Below are 16,928 nucleotides of genomic sequence, written 5' to 3'. Positions count from 1 at the left end.
TAGCAATCAAATTAAAGAGATAAATTGAGTGGGCGTAATATCATTTTCCATAAAATTTAGACATTGTTTAGTTGTACGATCATGATGAATGCATGGAAATGGTGGAAGAAAGCCTAGAGAATTAGGAAGGAAGCTCAGTTTTAAGGCTCCATTTAGATATTTGGAATATCTAGGAATAATAGTTAAATGATTTGTAAATAATAGTTAAATGATTTCAATTAGAAAAATTTTACTCATCATTCTCATACTACACATTATAGATAATATTTTATTATTTTATTTTACCAAATATATGATGTATAAATGATAAGTAAAAGAATTTAATTAATTTAGAAATAATAAATCAAAAAAAATAAAAAATTAAATAAAATTAAAAATAAGTGGAGTGTATATATGATGTGTGAAAATGATGAATAGCAAAACTCTTCTTAAAATACAATTTTTGTTTTTGGATTTAAAAAAGTTAAAATTATTTTTTATCTTTTGTTTAGAAGTTTAGAAAAATTACAATGATTAGGTAATAATTAGATAAAAAAATTAAATATTTAAAATTAAAAAATATTTTATATTTAAAAATATTTGAAAATACATTTACACATTAATGGGGCCTTAGACAATTGGAGATGAGAACCCATCCTATTTATGTAGAGGCCTATGAAATAAAAGAAAAAAGATCTCTCAAGAAAGCTCTAATATGTACGCATATATATATATATATAGCAGTACATAACTCTCCTTAAACAGTACTTAATACATTTTCTTTTCACAGCTCCAAGAGATAAAGAATGGCTGAGAAAATGGAGCAGGAGGCAATAAACGAGCAAGCTAGAAGCGATGAAGAATCATGCGGGGTGGAATCCAAGGAGCTTCGTCGAAAGAAGAGGATAAAGTGCATCGTTTCATTCATTATCGTTCAGATTATACAGACTTTGATCCTCTCACTCACTGTAATGAGGGTCAGGACGCCTAAGGTCAGGTTGGGAACAGTCACGTTCCCAAATTTGGTCACCGGCACTGAGTTCATACCTTACTTTGACTTGACCATGATGGCCCAAATAAAAGTTAAGAACAGGAACTTTGGACCCTACAAATTTGAGAGTACCAATGCGACGTTCACGTTCCAGGGTGTAACCGTGGGGCATGTCCTTATTCCCGAAGGCAAAGCTGGCTTTTTTTCGACGGAAAAGGTGAGTGTGACATTAAATATGAGCTCGAATGTACTCATGCCAAGCTTCAGTCGAAGTCTGGGAAGTGAGCTGGGTGCTGGGGTCTTGACCTTGAACAGCCAAGCCAAGTTGAGTGGGAAGGTGACATTGATGCTTGTCATCAAGAAAAAGAGGTCTGCCCAAATGAACTGCACCTTGGCTATTAATTTGTCAGCAAAGGCAATCCAGGATTTGAATTGCAGGTGAAAGCACTGTTGGTTGTGTTTTTCTTTCCTTTTTTTTTTTTTTTTTTTTTTTTTTTTTTAATATATGGTGTGTTTTATTACTTGTTCAATAATTTTGTATTTGGGTGTTTTTCTTAGCATAATTTGTGTTTTATATATACGAAGTGATTTATGTTTTGGGTATATTAGTAACTTTAAATTTAAGATTATTTGATATATATGCTTGTGTGAAAAGAACGTTATTCACACAACTAATATATAATAGGATTCAATTTGTAAGAGATCAGTTTTAAAATTAAATTCTGTAACAAATAAAATCATATCACGAGAACAGTGTGAAGAGCAAGTTCTCCACGCCAGCGCCTAATTGTGAGCATTGTTTTTCGAATTTTAAGCAGAAAAAAAAAATGCCCTGATAATGTTAAAAATGATCAATTTACAGGAAAACTTGTTACCATCGGAGGTGATGGGAAATAGAGAAAAACCAATTAACCTCAGAATCTTGGGATGGTAGAACTTTTAGAAAAATAAATGAGCCATAAACCTCCCTAGCTAGGGGTGTAAAGTGCAAACCCATATGTGAATTCGAGTACCCGTTTGCATTTGGATTTATACTTATAGAACTTGCTTGGATTAATTGGATTAGAAAAATCCATCTGTACATAGCGGAACTGATTTGACTATAACTCGGACAGATATTCGTCCTTACCCGACTAATATTTATAAAAATTAAGATATCCGGTGATTCAATTAGTACTAATTAAAAAAAAAAAAAGTAGTGCTACTTGAATATTTAGATTTGTCAAAAAATGAAGATAAATACAAAACGAGATCATTTCATGAATATATATTTGTTTTTAATTGAAATGTAGAATGTAATTTCTAGCTATTAATATTATACTAATTAGAAAAAAAAATAAACATTTTCAATAAATTTCCGAACAATAATTATGCACTCAAATTCAACTTGGGAATGGGGGATCTTATGTTGGTTGAATTGTCAACCTTGTGGACTACACGTCTTTCATGAGCAAAACGCATGGCAGCACAGTATAATCGGTTCACTAAGCTATTCACTCTTCGAGAAGACACACCACTACAAAATACAACGACCATCTAGAAGTCAGCAATTCCACCCGCCGTGTTTGGTAGCTGAAGGAAAACTCTCCGTGAGTTCCGATAAATTTTCCAAACTCACCTTTTCCTGGAAGCTAGCTCTAACTCATCTTTCACCCTTTGAGTTCCGATAAATTTTCCAAACCCTATATATATATATGGCCCAACACTCCCCAGCTAATTATCCATGCAAACAATCACCTTCTAATATCCTAGCGCCATTCAGTAAAAGGATTAACCACAGCAATTTTCGAAACTCTGTATTGTATACACTGCTACAAACATAAGAAAAAGGCAGAGAAAACGAACCAACAGGTGTATCCAATGGCACCAGCAACTAAGCAGCCAAGCAACGACGAAGAATCGGCGGCTTTGCACACCGACGAGCTCCGCCGGAAGAAAAGGATCAAGTGGGCCATGTATATTACTATATTCGTTGTGTTTCAGGCCATAATCATCGCAGTCTTTTCCGTCACTGTGTTGAAAGTTAAGACCCCAAAGGTGAGGTTGGGCACGGCTGTGACGTTCCAGAACGTGAGCACTAGCACTCAACCGTCGGCCTCCTTTGACATAAGCTTCACAACCCAAGTTAGGGTTAAGAACACCAACTTCGGTCCCTACAAGTATGACAGCGCCACTGCCGCGTTCATGTACGACGGCGTGACGGTGGGTGAGGTTAGTATTCCTAAAGGAAAGGCTGGGATGCTTTCGACTAAGAAAGTTAGTGTTACTGTTAAAGTGAATTCAAAAGCCCTGCAAAGCACATCGAATCTTGGAAGTGAGTTGAGTAGCGGAATCTTGACGCTGAGAAGCCATGCCAAGCTCAGCGGCAAAGTGGAATTGATGTTTGTGATGAAGAAGAAGAAGTCCGCCGAAATGAACTGCACGATGGGTATCAATTCAGTTTCACCGAATGAGTTCCGATATTTGAATTGCGAGTGAAAACTTCAGGCTGTTTTAGCAGTACTTTTAATTCCTATGTTCACTTCTTCTGGTTTTGCTCTTATTATTATAATTAAATTTCGTGGGAATACATATATTTTGACAGCAATTTTCCGAGCACATATACGAAATATAAAAGGAAAAGCAAGAAAAACCCATGATTTGAGTCTTGACTAAAAGAATTAGGCAATCACGGATCACGACGACAGTTGGGCAGCTTGGAATGGAGTGTAATCAACAACGCCACGCCCATCGCCGGCTACGATCAAATTAGTCATGTATTAAGCTGGCTGATTAACATTATAAGCCGGGTTGAAACTTGAAAGAACGATGCATAAGTTGGATTTTGACTTAATTCGAATAGACATTGAGCAGCAGCTTAATGCAGGTTGAAACAACTTGTTTGTTTTTACAACATATCTCATGATTTAGTTCATCTAATTATTACAATTTTTTCAAACTTCCACACAAAATAGAATAAACAATTCAACTTTTTTAAATTTTAGAACAATAATAATATTAAAAAAAATATTCTAATAAAATTTTATTCAATTTTTAATTTTTATCTCAATTTAATACATTTCATCTACGAAAACAAAGGAGACTTAATTAGTACGCAAATGAAGTGGTCCGATTATTTTTTGGAAGCACTTGCGCATTATAAGTGATGCTGCTTGCATTAGAAGATACGCAATGGCACACTGCATGCACTACTTGAAAGCAATATATTCCAGTGGACAAAGCCAGAAACCGGCGATCCGGTCCAATTAGTTCATCGTTTTAATTCATTAACGTTAATATAAGTACTTCTGTTGAGCGCATGGTGTCAAACTCATTTTTTTTTTATTTTATTTTTGGATTAATTCGAACTGCTAGAAGCTGGGTACTGTGATTGCCGTCTACTGCCGAGAAGTCGATGTGGAGAAGCCATACATTATTTTACCTTCGGGTGGACGGCAAACAATATCATGTGAACTTAGCTTTTCTAATAAGAATGAAAGCTATGGATAAAAAAAAAAAAAAAAAAAAAAAAAAAAAAAAAAAAAAAAAAAGAAAGAGATTAATGTTAGTGGGAAAGATAGACTTATTAAGTGGATCCATAACGATTCTCAGTCATAATTAAATATTAGGTATGGAGTCAACGTCTATGTCTCGCAACTCTAGAACAAGAAAATGAGAAAATTCTCAAGTTTTGACTTGGTGATGATGGCCTGCACTTGTGAATCTGTGGTCTTGAATGTAAGCTTCCAAATAGTTACAACAAAATGAGCTCACGATCCAACTCGATTGGGCTAATTGTCATGATCACAGAAGAACTGGGCCCTATTGCATTCGTATTGGGTTTTCGGCTCATTGAGTATTACATTGGGCCACGCTCGGTTTTCCCATATTGATATTTTCATTTTTTTTTTTTGGAAAGATATTGATATTGATTATTAATAGAAAAATAATATTTACAGCATTCATTTAAAAAAAAAATAGTAAATATAAAATCTACATGAAAAAAATTAAATTTTTAATAGAAAATTTCACTTTTTTTAAGAAAGAATACACAATTTATTATTGTATCTAACACTTTTATTAACATACCATCAAATTACTTTAGTTCAAAATGATCCTCTTTTTGGGCCGAGAAGGATTGTGGCAAGTTCAGAACAAGCTTGGGGTGTCCAAAATGTTAATTACCCTAAAAATAAGTCTACGGTGACTGGACTATTTTCTATATTTGGGCTTTGAGTTGATGCCCGTAACAGTTAAAACGAAAAATTCTACTTAATTAAGTATAAAGAAAATTTCTGCTTAGCAGTTCTACTTTACACGCATGTTAAAGGAAAAAAAAATTAAAAAATAAAAATCCATGTCAACAAGTTCTGTGCGGTGAAGGGTTGCTGATGAGTACAAGAACTATTAAGAATATTAATTTGCTGTCATAAATAAATCTATTTGCAAATCTGAAAAATATAAATATTATTGAACAACTATAATATAAGAAATGATATTTGTAATTTTAGAGTGTATAAGTTATGCGCACTCTATTTGAAAATAATGGATAAATATAAAACTTACATAAAAAAATTAATTTTTTAATAATAAATCTTACTATTTTTTAAAGAAAGTACTTAGAACTTGTATATCTTAAAACTAGATCTAACATTACTCATAAATTATTATAGAACATATTTTATGTGTATGTATTTTCTTACTTCATCGTAGTTCAAATCAATTTCATGATTAGCCAAGAAGTAAAGGCATAAGCCGCTAAATGCTGATTGCTGAAAGGTAAACGCGTATTTGTGTGTGTGTGTGTGTATATATATATATATCAACAATATAATAACGTGTGGAAGATTTCTTGGGTTTCATCGTGCTATCTTTTTCTTGTTTTTGGGACCCATGTGTCAATTAGTTCTTTTCTTAAACCTTACCTTAATTAAGAAACCTAGCTCATTTATGTCTGGAGAGAATTCCATATAACCTGCATGATAGCTTTTGCACTAAGTTTGGGAAGCAAAAACAGTACTATACGATTCAAGGCGATTGATTTGGTTCATTATTGCCTTATCATACTAATAGTATTTATAAATTATTATATTATAAAGTTGGCATGTAGAGTATATTATGCACATTATTTAAATAATAATATTCGATTTGTAAGATTTAAATGTTAAAAATTATATTCTAAATTAAATTATGTCAGTACAATATAAAAACCTTTAAAATAACAATAATTCTAATCCTATATATCCCATTATTGGTCCATGATCCTTCCCTTCCTACAGCTTTACCGGCCTGCCCGTTTTCATGCTTAGCTTCATAAATTTTTAGAGGGCGGTGCTATGGAAAGTGATAATTCAATCGAAGAATTTAACTGATAAGTGTAAATATATTTTTTTTAATTTTTTTTATATATCTTTAAATATTTTTAAAAAATAGAAAAAAATACCAATTAATTAATATTCATTTTTTAACCATTAAGTAAAAGAATAAAAATGAAAAAATAAAAAAATCAATCGTACCTAGCATTTCCAATTTTTAGATCTGCCTCCTCCATAGATCTTTCACACTACTTTTTTGAACATCACTTTTTTAATTGGGTACTTCCACGCCAAGAAATCAATCCCCCCGGTGCTAGGGTGAGGAGACCCGACCGGCTTTTTGACCATACCCATTTCTATACCTTAAAGAATTTATTTATTATATATTGAGAAATATTATAAATGTGTTGTACAAATTGACGTGAAAAATATTCATATATATATATATGTGACTCCATGTCAGTTACTTAACTTATGATGTCATCAATCCAACTATCCCAAATAAATGTAACATTAATAATTATTTTTTAACATTAATTTTATTAATTTATATTGAGCTACATGCATACTCCATAGGTTCTTGTACTTGAGCACTAGCATTGGTTTAGTTATTGGTTTAGCTAATTTTTGGTTAAATATACTACTTTTTGCATTTTGATTTATCTATTCAAAATCAACCATATTATATTAATTATTATCTATATAATATTAACATATTATTATTATTAGATTTCTTTATATTTTTTAATCTATTTTTCTAATGTGTATTTAAATCCATCCAATCAGCTCCAATTTCCTTTTTTATAATTTTAAAAATACATCCAAAATATTTTAAACATCAAATTGCATAAAATCAACATCAACATCAATAAATCACATCAAATTATACAAAACATAAAATTACATCAACTTACAAGAAAACACAGCTCAACATATTTTGGGACAAAAAAGCCGGCCACCTCGTGATAGAGATCCGAAGGCCTTGCATGTGGCCGCTCCAAAACAAGGCCGCCAAGTAACGCATTCAACGCGGTTAGATTCTATGCTGTATTACGTGCATACAATATCCCAGTCCTCTACGTACGTACAGCTCTTATACATATGCATATCTTCATTCGCCTCCAACGCCATTACCAGTACTACCTCATCTCCTAGCTCAACCTTTCTAGCTCCTATTAAGTAAAAAATGGCAGATCATGGTCATTCATCACTTCCTTTTGCACCCAGCAAAATACACCAGAGAAGCGACGAAGAGATTGCCACGTTCAAAGCACTTAGAAAAGAACGAAGTGGCAAGTGTTTCGTTTATGTCTTTGCTGGTATAGTCATCTTGTTCCTCTTCACATTGGTATTTGCCTTAATCGTGTTACGTTTTAGATTTCCCGACGTGAATTTGAGTTCGGTCGCAGTGAAAAATCTTAGGTTGTCTAACGTCGGCACTGCATCATCGTCTAATTCTTCGTTTAGTGCCACTTTGGTCGCCGAGGTGACTATCAAGAACACGAATTTTGGCCGGTTTAATTTCGAGAACAGCACGATGAGTGTGCTGTATGGAGGCATGAATGTTGGCGATATTCGAATAGGCCGTTGGAGTGTTAAAGCCAGAGAGACCCGGAAGATGAATGTTGCAGTGGAAGTAAGATCCAACAGGCTGTCAGATACGAAGAACCTTAGTAGTGATATGATGTCTGGGATGTTGAAACTGAACAGCTATGCCAGCTTGAGTGGTAGAGTGAATTTACTGAATATTATTAAGAAGAGAAAGATCGCAGAAATGAACTGCACCATGACTCTTAAATTGACGGGCGGTGCAATCGAGGATCTTCAATGCTAGGAATGTGAAGGTTTTGTGGATTTTTTGTTCCTATTTTCTGCATGATGTTTGTATTGAAATCGAGTTGTTTATAGCTAGGAGTCGTCTTCTGATTAATTGAGCTTCATGTTCAAGTCATGATTATTTGTTTACCAATCCCATACTGTTATAGCTAGTTTGGTACTTCTGAATTAAGTTTGTAACTTGCTTTTTCTTTTTTTTCGGAAAAACGGGGGCTCCCGTTCAATTTTGTTTTTTTTAGTATTTTTTTTTTTACTTAGTGATTAAGAAAGTATTTTTTAATAATATTATATTTTTTTAAAAATATTTAACAGTATTAAAAAATCATTTGAAAAAAAAAAAGCCTTCAAATTTACAGGAGGCCAGCAGTGGACGCAGGCCCACCCTTTTTTTTAGCAGGTTAGAGTTTTGATAAAAGTTTTTGTACTGAGGTTGAGCTCGTGAGTTGTGAAATGATATGTGTTAATATGGACATGTTTTCTGCTAAAAGATACCCATAGTGTTCAAAGTTCTCTAGTCCAGGCCTGTTCTATTTGGTGTGGGTCGATCTAGGCCTCAGCCTCGGCCCAGGGTACCCACCGCGCATATTCGGGAAAATGTTCTCTTTTCCGAATCGGCATAAAACTGAGGAATAATCTCATATATTCCAAACCAACCACATCGGAAATGGCCGCCTTAAAATTGGAATGACTCAAATGGACATGTCGAAAGAAGACAGGACAGTTTCAAGGGCTAGAAATTGTGGTGTTTCAAAATGGTTGTAGTGGTCAAATAGAACAATCTCATGAACCTTTATCGTTGTCCTTTTTAGCCTGTTGGCTGTGGCGCCCCCCGAGCTTCGCATGGCCGCCTCTCTGCTTCTCTTCTTTGAGCTCTAGGAAGGTAATCCTAATTCCTAATGCTATGCTGCCCTCCTTCCTTTCTACATATATAGCCTATCATGTAGAATTTTATGTTCTGATACTTACAGAGCTTCGTCTGCTTGCTTTTTTATTTGTTTTTTCTTTTTCTAAAGTTTGGATGCATTTAATCTCAAAATTGCTTTCATGCTATCTGATTGCAAGGAAAACTACATGGTTTATATACATATGCATAAATAGGGGCAGGGGTGTTAAGAAGAAACCTTGAAAAGCATTGAAAATCGGATGTCATTTGATGATTCCTGAACAAACGAGCAATGCCAATCAGTGCATTAATCTGTTTTATTCCGCGTCCCTGCTATTCATTGGGGGTGAAATCTTACCGAGTGGCCTTGAAATATGCTGTAGATCTTGGATTTTGTAGTGCATCAATGTCTTATTAGCCTCGTGGGATGGAAATTTCGTATCAGAAGTAGTGTTCCTGTGTTGGAATGCCCCAGCTTTATTAATATCTAGGTATAGCAGGATGCACTATCTCTATCTGGTTTTATCATTCACTTTGCTCTCTTCTTAACAATGTCTTCATTGGAGTTCCATGACATTTTAAAGGAAAAAGTGACCTGCACACCAAACTAAAAAGGAATAATTTTCCGTTCCCATTTCGCTTGATAAAGAAAATGGGCATAGTAAAATCACTATTTGTTTCAAAACTTAAACTGATGAGAAAATATAAATTTAATTATTTGTATATTATTCCATCTTCTCCTCCATTTTCTCCCTTGCCAACTTTTGGGGCTCCTTCTAGAATTGTGCTTTGCTTCCATATTATATCACCATATCTCAATCCCCACTTAATGAATGGCATCCCTTGCTCATTAAAAGAAGAAGAAGAAGAAGAAGAAGAATTGGCCATCCCTTTAGTTCTAGATCAAAAGGCCACCATGTTTTTTTCTCAGAGAAAGGGTACTTTCTGCATATAGATTCTAAAATGCAATTAGCTGGCACAAAATTACAAAATAATTTTAGTTGAAAACAGTTTCAGAATAGCTCATTGTTTGGATTGGAAACTTATGTAAACTTATCTTATCTCATCTCATCTAATAATTACAAATTTCTCAAATTTTAATATAAAATATAATATACAATTCAAGTGTTTCAAATCTCAAAATAATAATAATATTAAAAAATAATATTCTAACAATATGTTATTCTACTATTCACAAACTATCTCAACTTATATCTTAATTCAAATGGGGTAGTATTTTAACTGGTACCGTTTAGATACTGAGTTGAGATGAGATGAAAATTAAAAGTTGAATAAAATGTTATTAAAATATTATTTTTTAATATTATTATTATTTTAAAATTTAGAAAAGTTGAATTGTTTATTATATTTTGTGTGAAAATTTGATAAAGTTGTAATAATGATATGAGATGAGATAAAACACTTTTACTATTTAAATATATATCTTGTTGAGAAGTCATATTCGGCTTAGGAACAAACTCATTTTGGTATTTATAAGGAATTACTCTACTCTTCCTATTTGACCTTTTATGAAGAGAAATGAGTATTTCTATATGATATTAGAGCAAGTTAACCTATGACCGATGATGAAATCCTGCCGACCTATATATATCTTTCTTTTCAAAAGTTAAAGATGCACAGGGCCCAAATTTTGGGGCATCAATCGCTAGCTATTAACTTGCTATGACTAATGCGTAATTCTTGTTGTTGTACTCATATGCAAGTGTCGTATGCTTTTTTGACTAATGCTTTTATTTTTAAACATTGTTAGATCCATGACTTTTGAGGATCTACAGATCTAAAGGTATCGTGGTTTGATGCTTTTTTGTTGGAAAGTTAATTGTTTCATCTTTGCCCATTTTGTAGGCTAGTGTTGAGCACTTTTAAGCAAAATTTATCTTCTTCTGGCCCATGAGAATAACTCTCTCTTCTGGCTCTCGCCGCATTCAGAGAATGCGCGGGGTTCACAAATTTGGTAGCTGCATGTGGAGTCTGGGCCATCTCTACACACAGCCTTTCAACTTTTAAGGCTGTTTGTTATGGTGAGGTGACTGGCCCGGGTTGTCAAGGTGTCTTCCCTCTCGGCTGTTTCCTTTGAATAACATATAATTGGCAATAACCCTTTGTTTTGTCAACTACTGGTCAATATCATGTCTGCATCGTCAACATTGTGTTTGCTGCCATTTGTTAAAAATAAATGTAAATATAAAAATTCAAAATTTATAAATAATATCACACCGTGTGAAAACTTCTAGAATTCTTTTAAAAGTTTCAAAATGCTTTTCTTTTTTTATTAGGTTTGTTAGGAAAATTTTATTTACAAATTGGTGTAAATAATATACTTGGTAGAACGCTTACATGATATGATTTAAAAGAAAAATTTTAAAATTTAAATCTTACAAATCAAATATTATTATATAATTGATGTATGTGACTTGCAAATAAACAAATTCTTATAAAAATAGATAAGAAAGCTAAAATGCTGGTTAAATAATTTATTTTTTTGAGATTTTTTTATATTGAAGTTTATTAAAGTGAATATATAGGTTTGAAAAGTTGTTTGGATAAAAAGATCACATGCGATTTTTTATTTTTCTAATTTGTTTTATTATTAAAAAATGTAGACACTAGATAATGTTTTTATATTAAAGGAAATTTGATTAAAAGTTGGAATTTTAAAAACAAAATAAAAATGAACGAGACATGGTGTATGGTGGTCCAATTTATGTACGTGTCGGAAGATGGATACTGGCGTGATTATGTCACCTTGGCACTTTCCCCATAGAATTTTTAATTATAAATGAAGTTTATAATATTATTTTAAAATATTATTATTATTTTAAACTTTAAAAAATTTAAATTATTTATTATATTTTACATGAAAGTTTGAAAAAATTATAATTATAAAATGAGATAAGATAAAAATTTTATGTTTCATCCCATATTCCAAGCATACCATACTACATTAATTTCTAAAGCGGATGTTGCACGAGACCGTCCGTGAAGAACAAAAATAATTTTATTTTATTTATTTTAATTTATTTATTTGTTATATTATTAAATATTTTTTTAAGAAAAAAATTAAAAAAATTATTAAAAATTACTCCCTTTATTCGGCGTTCGCTAACTAAAAAAACAAAAAACATTTATTGGGATCCAAACTTCAGTTACTAGTATCCGCTCTCTGATTTGAAAACAACCGTTAATCCTTCGCCCGCCACGTGTACCTGAAGAGTATTTCGATTGTGTTCTGGGTCGGACCGACTACTCATTCGGATTCACTCCATCTCAACGGTCCCGATTAAATCTTCCTCGCTATATAGATTAGAGGCCCCTTGACGGAGGTACTGAGAGCGTGTCTGAGAGTTTCGAGACGTACCAAAACGTGCAGCCTTAGGGTTTTTGGATCAGCGGCCGTGGGAGATTTGGTTCATTGGACAAGGGTTGGGTTTCGGTGATATAAGAATTAGAAAGCCATGGCGGATGAGCATCACCACCAGGAGCCTAAGGAGGAGTCGTTGATTGAGAAGATATCGGAGAAGATCCACGGCCACGATGACTCCTCGTCTTCGGATTCGGACGACGAGAAGAAGAGCGGTTCTTCTCCTTCGCCGATCCAGTCCCAGATTTACCGTCTCTTTGGGAGGGAAAAGCCTGTTCACAAGGTTCTCGGTGGTGGCAAACGTACGTTGATTTAATTTTTGTATTGTTTTCATATGCCACTGAAATTTTGCTGGAATCCGATTCTATTCATTGTGGTCTCTTTTGGTCTGTCCTATTTCATTTTTGGTGTGGAAATTTACTTAAGTTTGCTTCAAAGGCATCTTAAGATTTGTTTGGTGGCTGAGAAAGTGTAGTGGCGGTGGTGGTGAAATCAGGGGAACAGGTAAGGCTGTGAATCTGTCTGTTTTAGCAGTTTCTTTTTCCTTTCACAACGACACGTAATATTAGTGTGTCGGTGAAAGTATGGTTGGAGTGAGAGTTAAATCTAACCCCTTCCGAATAACTCTTGAGATTTTTTGCACTTTCCTAACGATTGTGATTGGTTCCGCACCAATTAGTATTATTATTATTGTTGTTGTTACTTGTAAATTGCTTTACTTTTGAGATTTTGCCTTTTTTAATTTGGATTTAGATCTGAATTTGTATCCGAGTGAACTGCGGCATGATTAAACTACGATGTTGGAGATTTTAGATGTTGGACTGCGGCATGAATTTGTATCCGAGTGGACCTCACCAATTAGTATTATTAATAGGTTTTGTGGATGTTTTTTTATTGGGTCTCAAATGCGGTTGAAGTGATCGGTTCTTTTAGATGGTTTTCACTTTTTAGCTTTACGAAACCTTCTGAGGTTCGTAAACTTTTCAAATGTTACTTTGTAATTAAAAATTGAGATGTTATCTTCCTTCCTTAGTTGAAAATGTGATTTCCTAATATTTCGACTTGGGAAAACAAACGCATATGTTGATCTGATCTTCATGCCACAGCGGCCGATGTTTTCTTGTGGAGGGATAAGAAGATATCGGCAGGAGCGCTTGGTGGGGCAACGGCTCTATGGGTTCTGTTTGAGTTGATCGAATACCATTTGCTGACTCTGGTCTGCCACATCTTGATTCTCGCTCTCGCAATTCTGTTCCTGTGGTCCAACGCATCCACTTTCATCAACAAGTGAGGCTGCTGGTCTTGTTGTAATCGTGTAATTATTTTGACTTCTCCATGTTTAGTCTGTTTGTTTATGCATCCATTTGATCATTTAGGAGTTCACCACACATTCCAGAATTTCATATCCCAGAGGAACCAGTTCTACAGATTGCTGCTGCACTGAGGATAGAGATCAACCGTGCTTTTGCCGTTCTGCATGATACTGCATCAGGAAGGGACCTGAAGAAGTTCCTATCTGTATGTCTATACCAGCATTATTTTCTCTTGGAAGTATTGTTGATGTTGCATTATAACCCTCATCTCTTGGAGAAATTGAGATTGGCTTTTTAGTGTTTAAACTGCATTTTTGGTTCGTATTGTACTTTGTACTTTTGAGCTGTTGGGTTTTCTTTTTTATGGCTTATGTTGACGCACTATATGGGAATGATGTGATGTATTAGGTTATTGCTGGCTTATGGTTCTTGTCTATTGTGGGGAACTGGTGCAATTTCTTGACCCTTTTCTACATAGGTAATGGACTGCTATATGCATCATTTATCAGTTATAAATTGAATAGATTAGCTCTTAACACATTGTTTCATGGCTTTAATACAGCATTCGTTTTGCTCCACACATTGCCTGTGTTCTACGAAAAGTACGAGGACCAGGTGGACAAATTTGCTGAGAAAGCACATGCTGAGATAAAAAGGCAATACGCAATTATTGACGCAAAGGTCTTGAGCAAGATTCCTAGGGGGCCATTGAAGAACAAGAAGAAGGATTAGAGTGGCAGACTCGTGGCCCTTTTAATCAGCTGACAAATATTTGGTAGGCTGTTGTTTATCAAGGTGTTGTTGAATTGTATCCATTATCGTCATGAAGCCTGTAATCTTCTTACTATTTCGGGTCTTTGGGTTCACAACATGGATTGATATTGGGTTTCGTAGTACTTTTAAACGAGTTTATCGTCGGTTAGCCACCTCTTGGTACGCCTATATATTACATATTTGCCAGCGACATGTACATTTTTGGATTTAATTTTACTTCAAAATGTTTTTTGCTTTTGTTGTTTGCTTTGCGTTCAGTGATCTTGATCACTTGATGCTTAGGATACGTTTGGTTACTGTATTTCCGTGATATGCTTTTTGCGCCCTCTAGATTTCTCTCTCCGTATTGGATTTTGTCAGTTTTAGGTTAACTGGTTGTAGTCTCGGGATTAAGATTCTCTTGCAATTATTGATTCTAAATATGTTCCACAACTATAAGAATTATGAGAGAGAGAGAGAGAGAGAGAGAGAGAGAGAGAGAGAGAGAGATGTAAGCCCATGGAGAAGATTCTGATCTTGGCTTGAATCAATAGTTTTTTATTGTTTGGTTGCTGTCAAAAGTTAAGATGATCCTCATCATCGTCCTCTTCACGTTGAATTCCTGGTTTTCCCGTTCACTGGCAGTTCCCTTTGTGAACCAGCCATTTTTTCCTCGCATTTACTCTGAAAAGTTCACCACTGCTGCCCGTGTGGTCCTTTAAAAAAACAAGTGGTGTCCTAAAAGAGTTGAGAGTTTAGATCTCGCTTGTATTTTACAAATTAGATGAGATGGATTGAGATTAAAATTAAAAATTAAATAAAATATCGTTAGAATATATTTTTTTAATATTATTTTTATTTTAAATTTTGAAAAAGTTAAATTGTTTATTTTATTTTGCTTGAGAATTTGATAAATTTGTAATGATTAGATGAGATAAGGTGAGTTGAAAAGAGTTGTAAAAACAAACGAGTACTCTTCTAATATTTTGAGTTAGGAAAAAGCTCAGAAACGGTTGGGTGAGTATCTCATTTTGACACCAGCCAATGGGACTTCAACATCTGTGAAGTGTATTTATCTTACAATACACTACAACGCATTGAATCAATTTCTGAAACGAGACCGTTTGCCATTTTCCTCTCCTTTACTCCACAACGATTCTCCCTCTCTTCTCTCTTTCCTCTCTTCGATTCTCTCTCTCCCCCTTTCTCCTTCTATCGCCCACGCCTCCCATCGAGTAATTTGGAACGACAAGAAGCAACGAACTCGTAAGTTTTTTGGTTTAGCAATTTGGATTACAGTCGGGGATATATAGTCAGGGATCCACCTCCAAGCAAAATGTGCTCAAATGACAACCAATGTATACGCAACTTTAATCATTTTATCACCAAATTTTTTCATTAGAATTTAGTTTCTCACATTTTCTAAAATTTACCAAACACAGTTTCTCACGGTGGGCGCGGCACAGACGTTCTTTTTGCACACAAAAGTGACAAAGAGAGCGAAACAACCAAGAATCAAAGTTGTCGAGGTAAGGGTGGGCGACACAGTTTCGACAGCCAATTTTTTCAGAATGACTGGAGGAGGCTGACGGAGGTGGGGGCAGTGTTTTAACAGGGTGGGGCAGCGTTTCGAGTTTCAACAGGGTGGTGCACAAATGTTTTGGGTGGGGGCAGAGTGATATGCACATGAGGAGAAATTGAGATCCAATACATGCGCCTTATTTCTCAATTCCATTGAAATTATGTGTCAATTTTTCATTTGTTGGTGTAAACTATCCTTGGACACCTAACCGGCCCGAAGCTTCACTCTTTGAGTTATTGGTACTGCTTTTAGGGAGGAGCCCGGCTATACATCAGCCTACACTCTCCACACACCTTACGTGATGTTTTTTTTTTTTTTTTTAACTCATAATATTAAGTGTGTTGCGGCTTCAGCCAACAATAAGCTGATGTAAATAATTTTTCTTTAGGGAGATAAGAGTTGATACTAATGATATGATATTCCCGAAGATGACAGCGTTTAAAAGAGTTTACACGATATTGTCCTTGCAAAAAAGAAAAAGAATGTTCCCTTCCTCCTTTCTGAAAGGATGGATTAGGGTAGATGAATTCTGAGTCATTAACTAATATTATCAAGTAATTAGGAGTAAAAGATGGTTATATACTTGTTTCAGAATAAGTATTACATGATTCTGAAATACGGATTATGTGATATTTTCATTTTATCAGTACTTACACTGCAAGAAACATTTAATAATTACTTGAGAAACGGAGGAAACAAGTAAATAAGTGTCTTGAACTCCTAATTACTTGATACTACTATTTAAGAGAATGATATTTGTAGTTATAGAGTTTTTAAACGCCGAGCAATCATTTTGTAAAAAATGAGTAAATACTAAATCCACGTGAAAAAATATTAATTTTTTAATTGTATATTCAACTCTTTTTTAAACGATTGCACGACGCTTACAACATTATCGTTAAGAGAACTGATAAG

The 16,928-nt window shown here is 34.3% G+C and overlaps 4 protein-coding genes and 1 long non-coding RNA gene across 5 annotated transcripts; all 5 read left to right on the top strand.

Annotated features, from left to right (window-relative positions):
* The first annotated feature begins 785 nt into the window (after positions 1–785).
* Positions 786–1,412, top strand: LOC121236672 (late embryogenesis abundant protein At1g64065-like). The gene has a single exon (XM_041133107.1). The coding sequence runs from the start codon at positions 786–788 to the stop codon at positions 1,410–1,412; it is 627 nt and encodes a 208-aa protein (XP_040989041.1).
* Positions 1,413–2,636: 1,224 nt separating this feature from the next.
* On the top strand, positions 2,637–3,602 carry LOC121236867. The gene has a single exon (XM_041133351.1). It carries the CDS (start codon positions 2,831–2,833, stop codon positions 3,446–3,448), a length of 618 nt encoding a protein of 205 aa, XP_040989285.1. The 5' UTR covers positions 2,637–2,830; the 3' UTR covers positions 3,449–3,602.
* Positions 3,603–7,378: 3,776 nt separating this feature from the next.
* LOC121236864 (late embryogenesis abundant protein At1g64065-like) lies at positions 7,379–8,268 on the top strand. The gene has a single exon (XM_041133349.1). It carries the CDS (start codon positions 7,451–7,453, stop codon positions 8,096–8,098), a length of 648 nt encoding a protein of 215 aa, XP_040989283.1. The 5' UTR covers positions 7,379–7,450; the 3' UTR covers positions 8,099–8,268.
* Positions 8,269–8,735: 467 nt separating this feature from the next.
* Positions 8,736–11,240, top strand: LOC121236863. Its single transcript, XR_005934822.1, has 2 exons — positions 8,736–8,980; positions 10,934–11,240. It is a non-coding gene; the product is annotated as an uncharacterized LOC121236863 (long non-coding RNA).
* A 1,018-nt stretch (positions 11,241–12,258) lies between these two features.
* On the top strand, positions 12,259–14,697 carry LOC121236862 (reticulon-like protein B2). Its single transcript, XM_041133348.1, has 5 exons — positions 12,259–12,667; positions 13,472–13,652; positions 13,742–13,883; positions 14,087–14,156; positions 14,241–14,697. Exons 1-5 carry the CDS (start codon positions 12,460–12,462, stop codon positions 14,408–14,410), a joined length of 771 nt encoding a protein of 256 aa, XP_040989282.1. The 5' UTR covers positions 12,259–12,459; the 3' UTR covers positions 14,411–14,697.
* The last annotated feature ends 2,231 nt before the right edge of the window (positions 14,698–16,928 follow it).

The sequence above is a fragment of the Juglans microcarpa x Juglans regia genome, chromosome 6S (assembly GCF_004785595.1).
Source record: "Juglans microcarpa x Juglans regia isolate MS1-56 chromosome 6S, Jm3101_v1.0, whole genome shotgun sequence".
Taxonomy (NCBI): Eukaryota; Viridiplantae; Streptophyta; class Magnoliopsida; order Fagales; family Juglandaceae; genus Juglans; species Juglans microcarpa x Juglans regia.
This window is presented reverse-complemented; position numbering and strand designations above follow the sequence as displayed.

Coding starts and splice junctions, on each gene's coding strand:
- LOC121236864 (XM_041133349.1), top strand. CDS start 7,451: ATGGCAGATCATGGTCATTCATCACTTCCTTTTGCACCCAGCAAAATA.
- LOC121236862 (XM_041133348.1), top strand. CDS start 12,460: ATGGCGGATGAGCATCACCACCAGGAGCCTAAGGAGGAGTCGTTGATT. Junction 13,884..14,086: donor ACCTGAAGAAGTTCCTATCT/GTATGTCTATAC, acceptor GTGATGTATTAG/GTTATTGCTGGCTTATGGTT. Junction 14,157..14,240: donor CTTGACCCTTTTCTACATAG/GTAATGGACTGC, acceptor GCTTTAATACAG/CATTCGTTTTGCTCCACACA.
- LOC121236672 (XM_041133107.1), top strand. CDS start 786: ATGGCTGAGAAAATGGAGCAGGAGGCAATAAACGAGCAAGCTAGAAGC.
- LOC121236867 (XM_041133351.1), top strand. CDS start 2,831: ATGGCACCAGCAACTAAGCAGCCAAGCAACGACGAAGAATCGGCGGCT.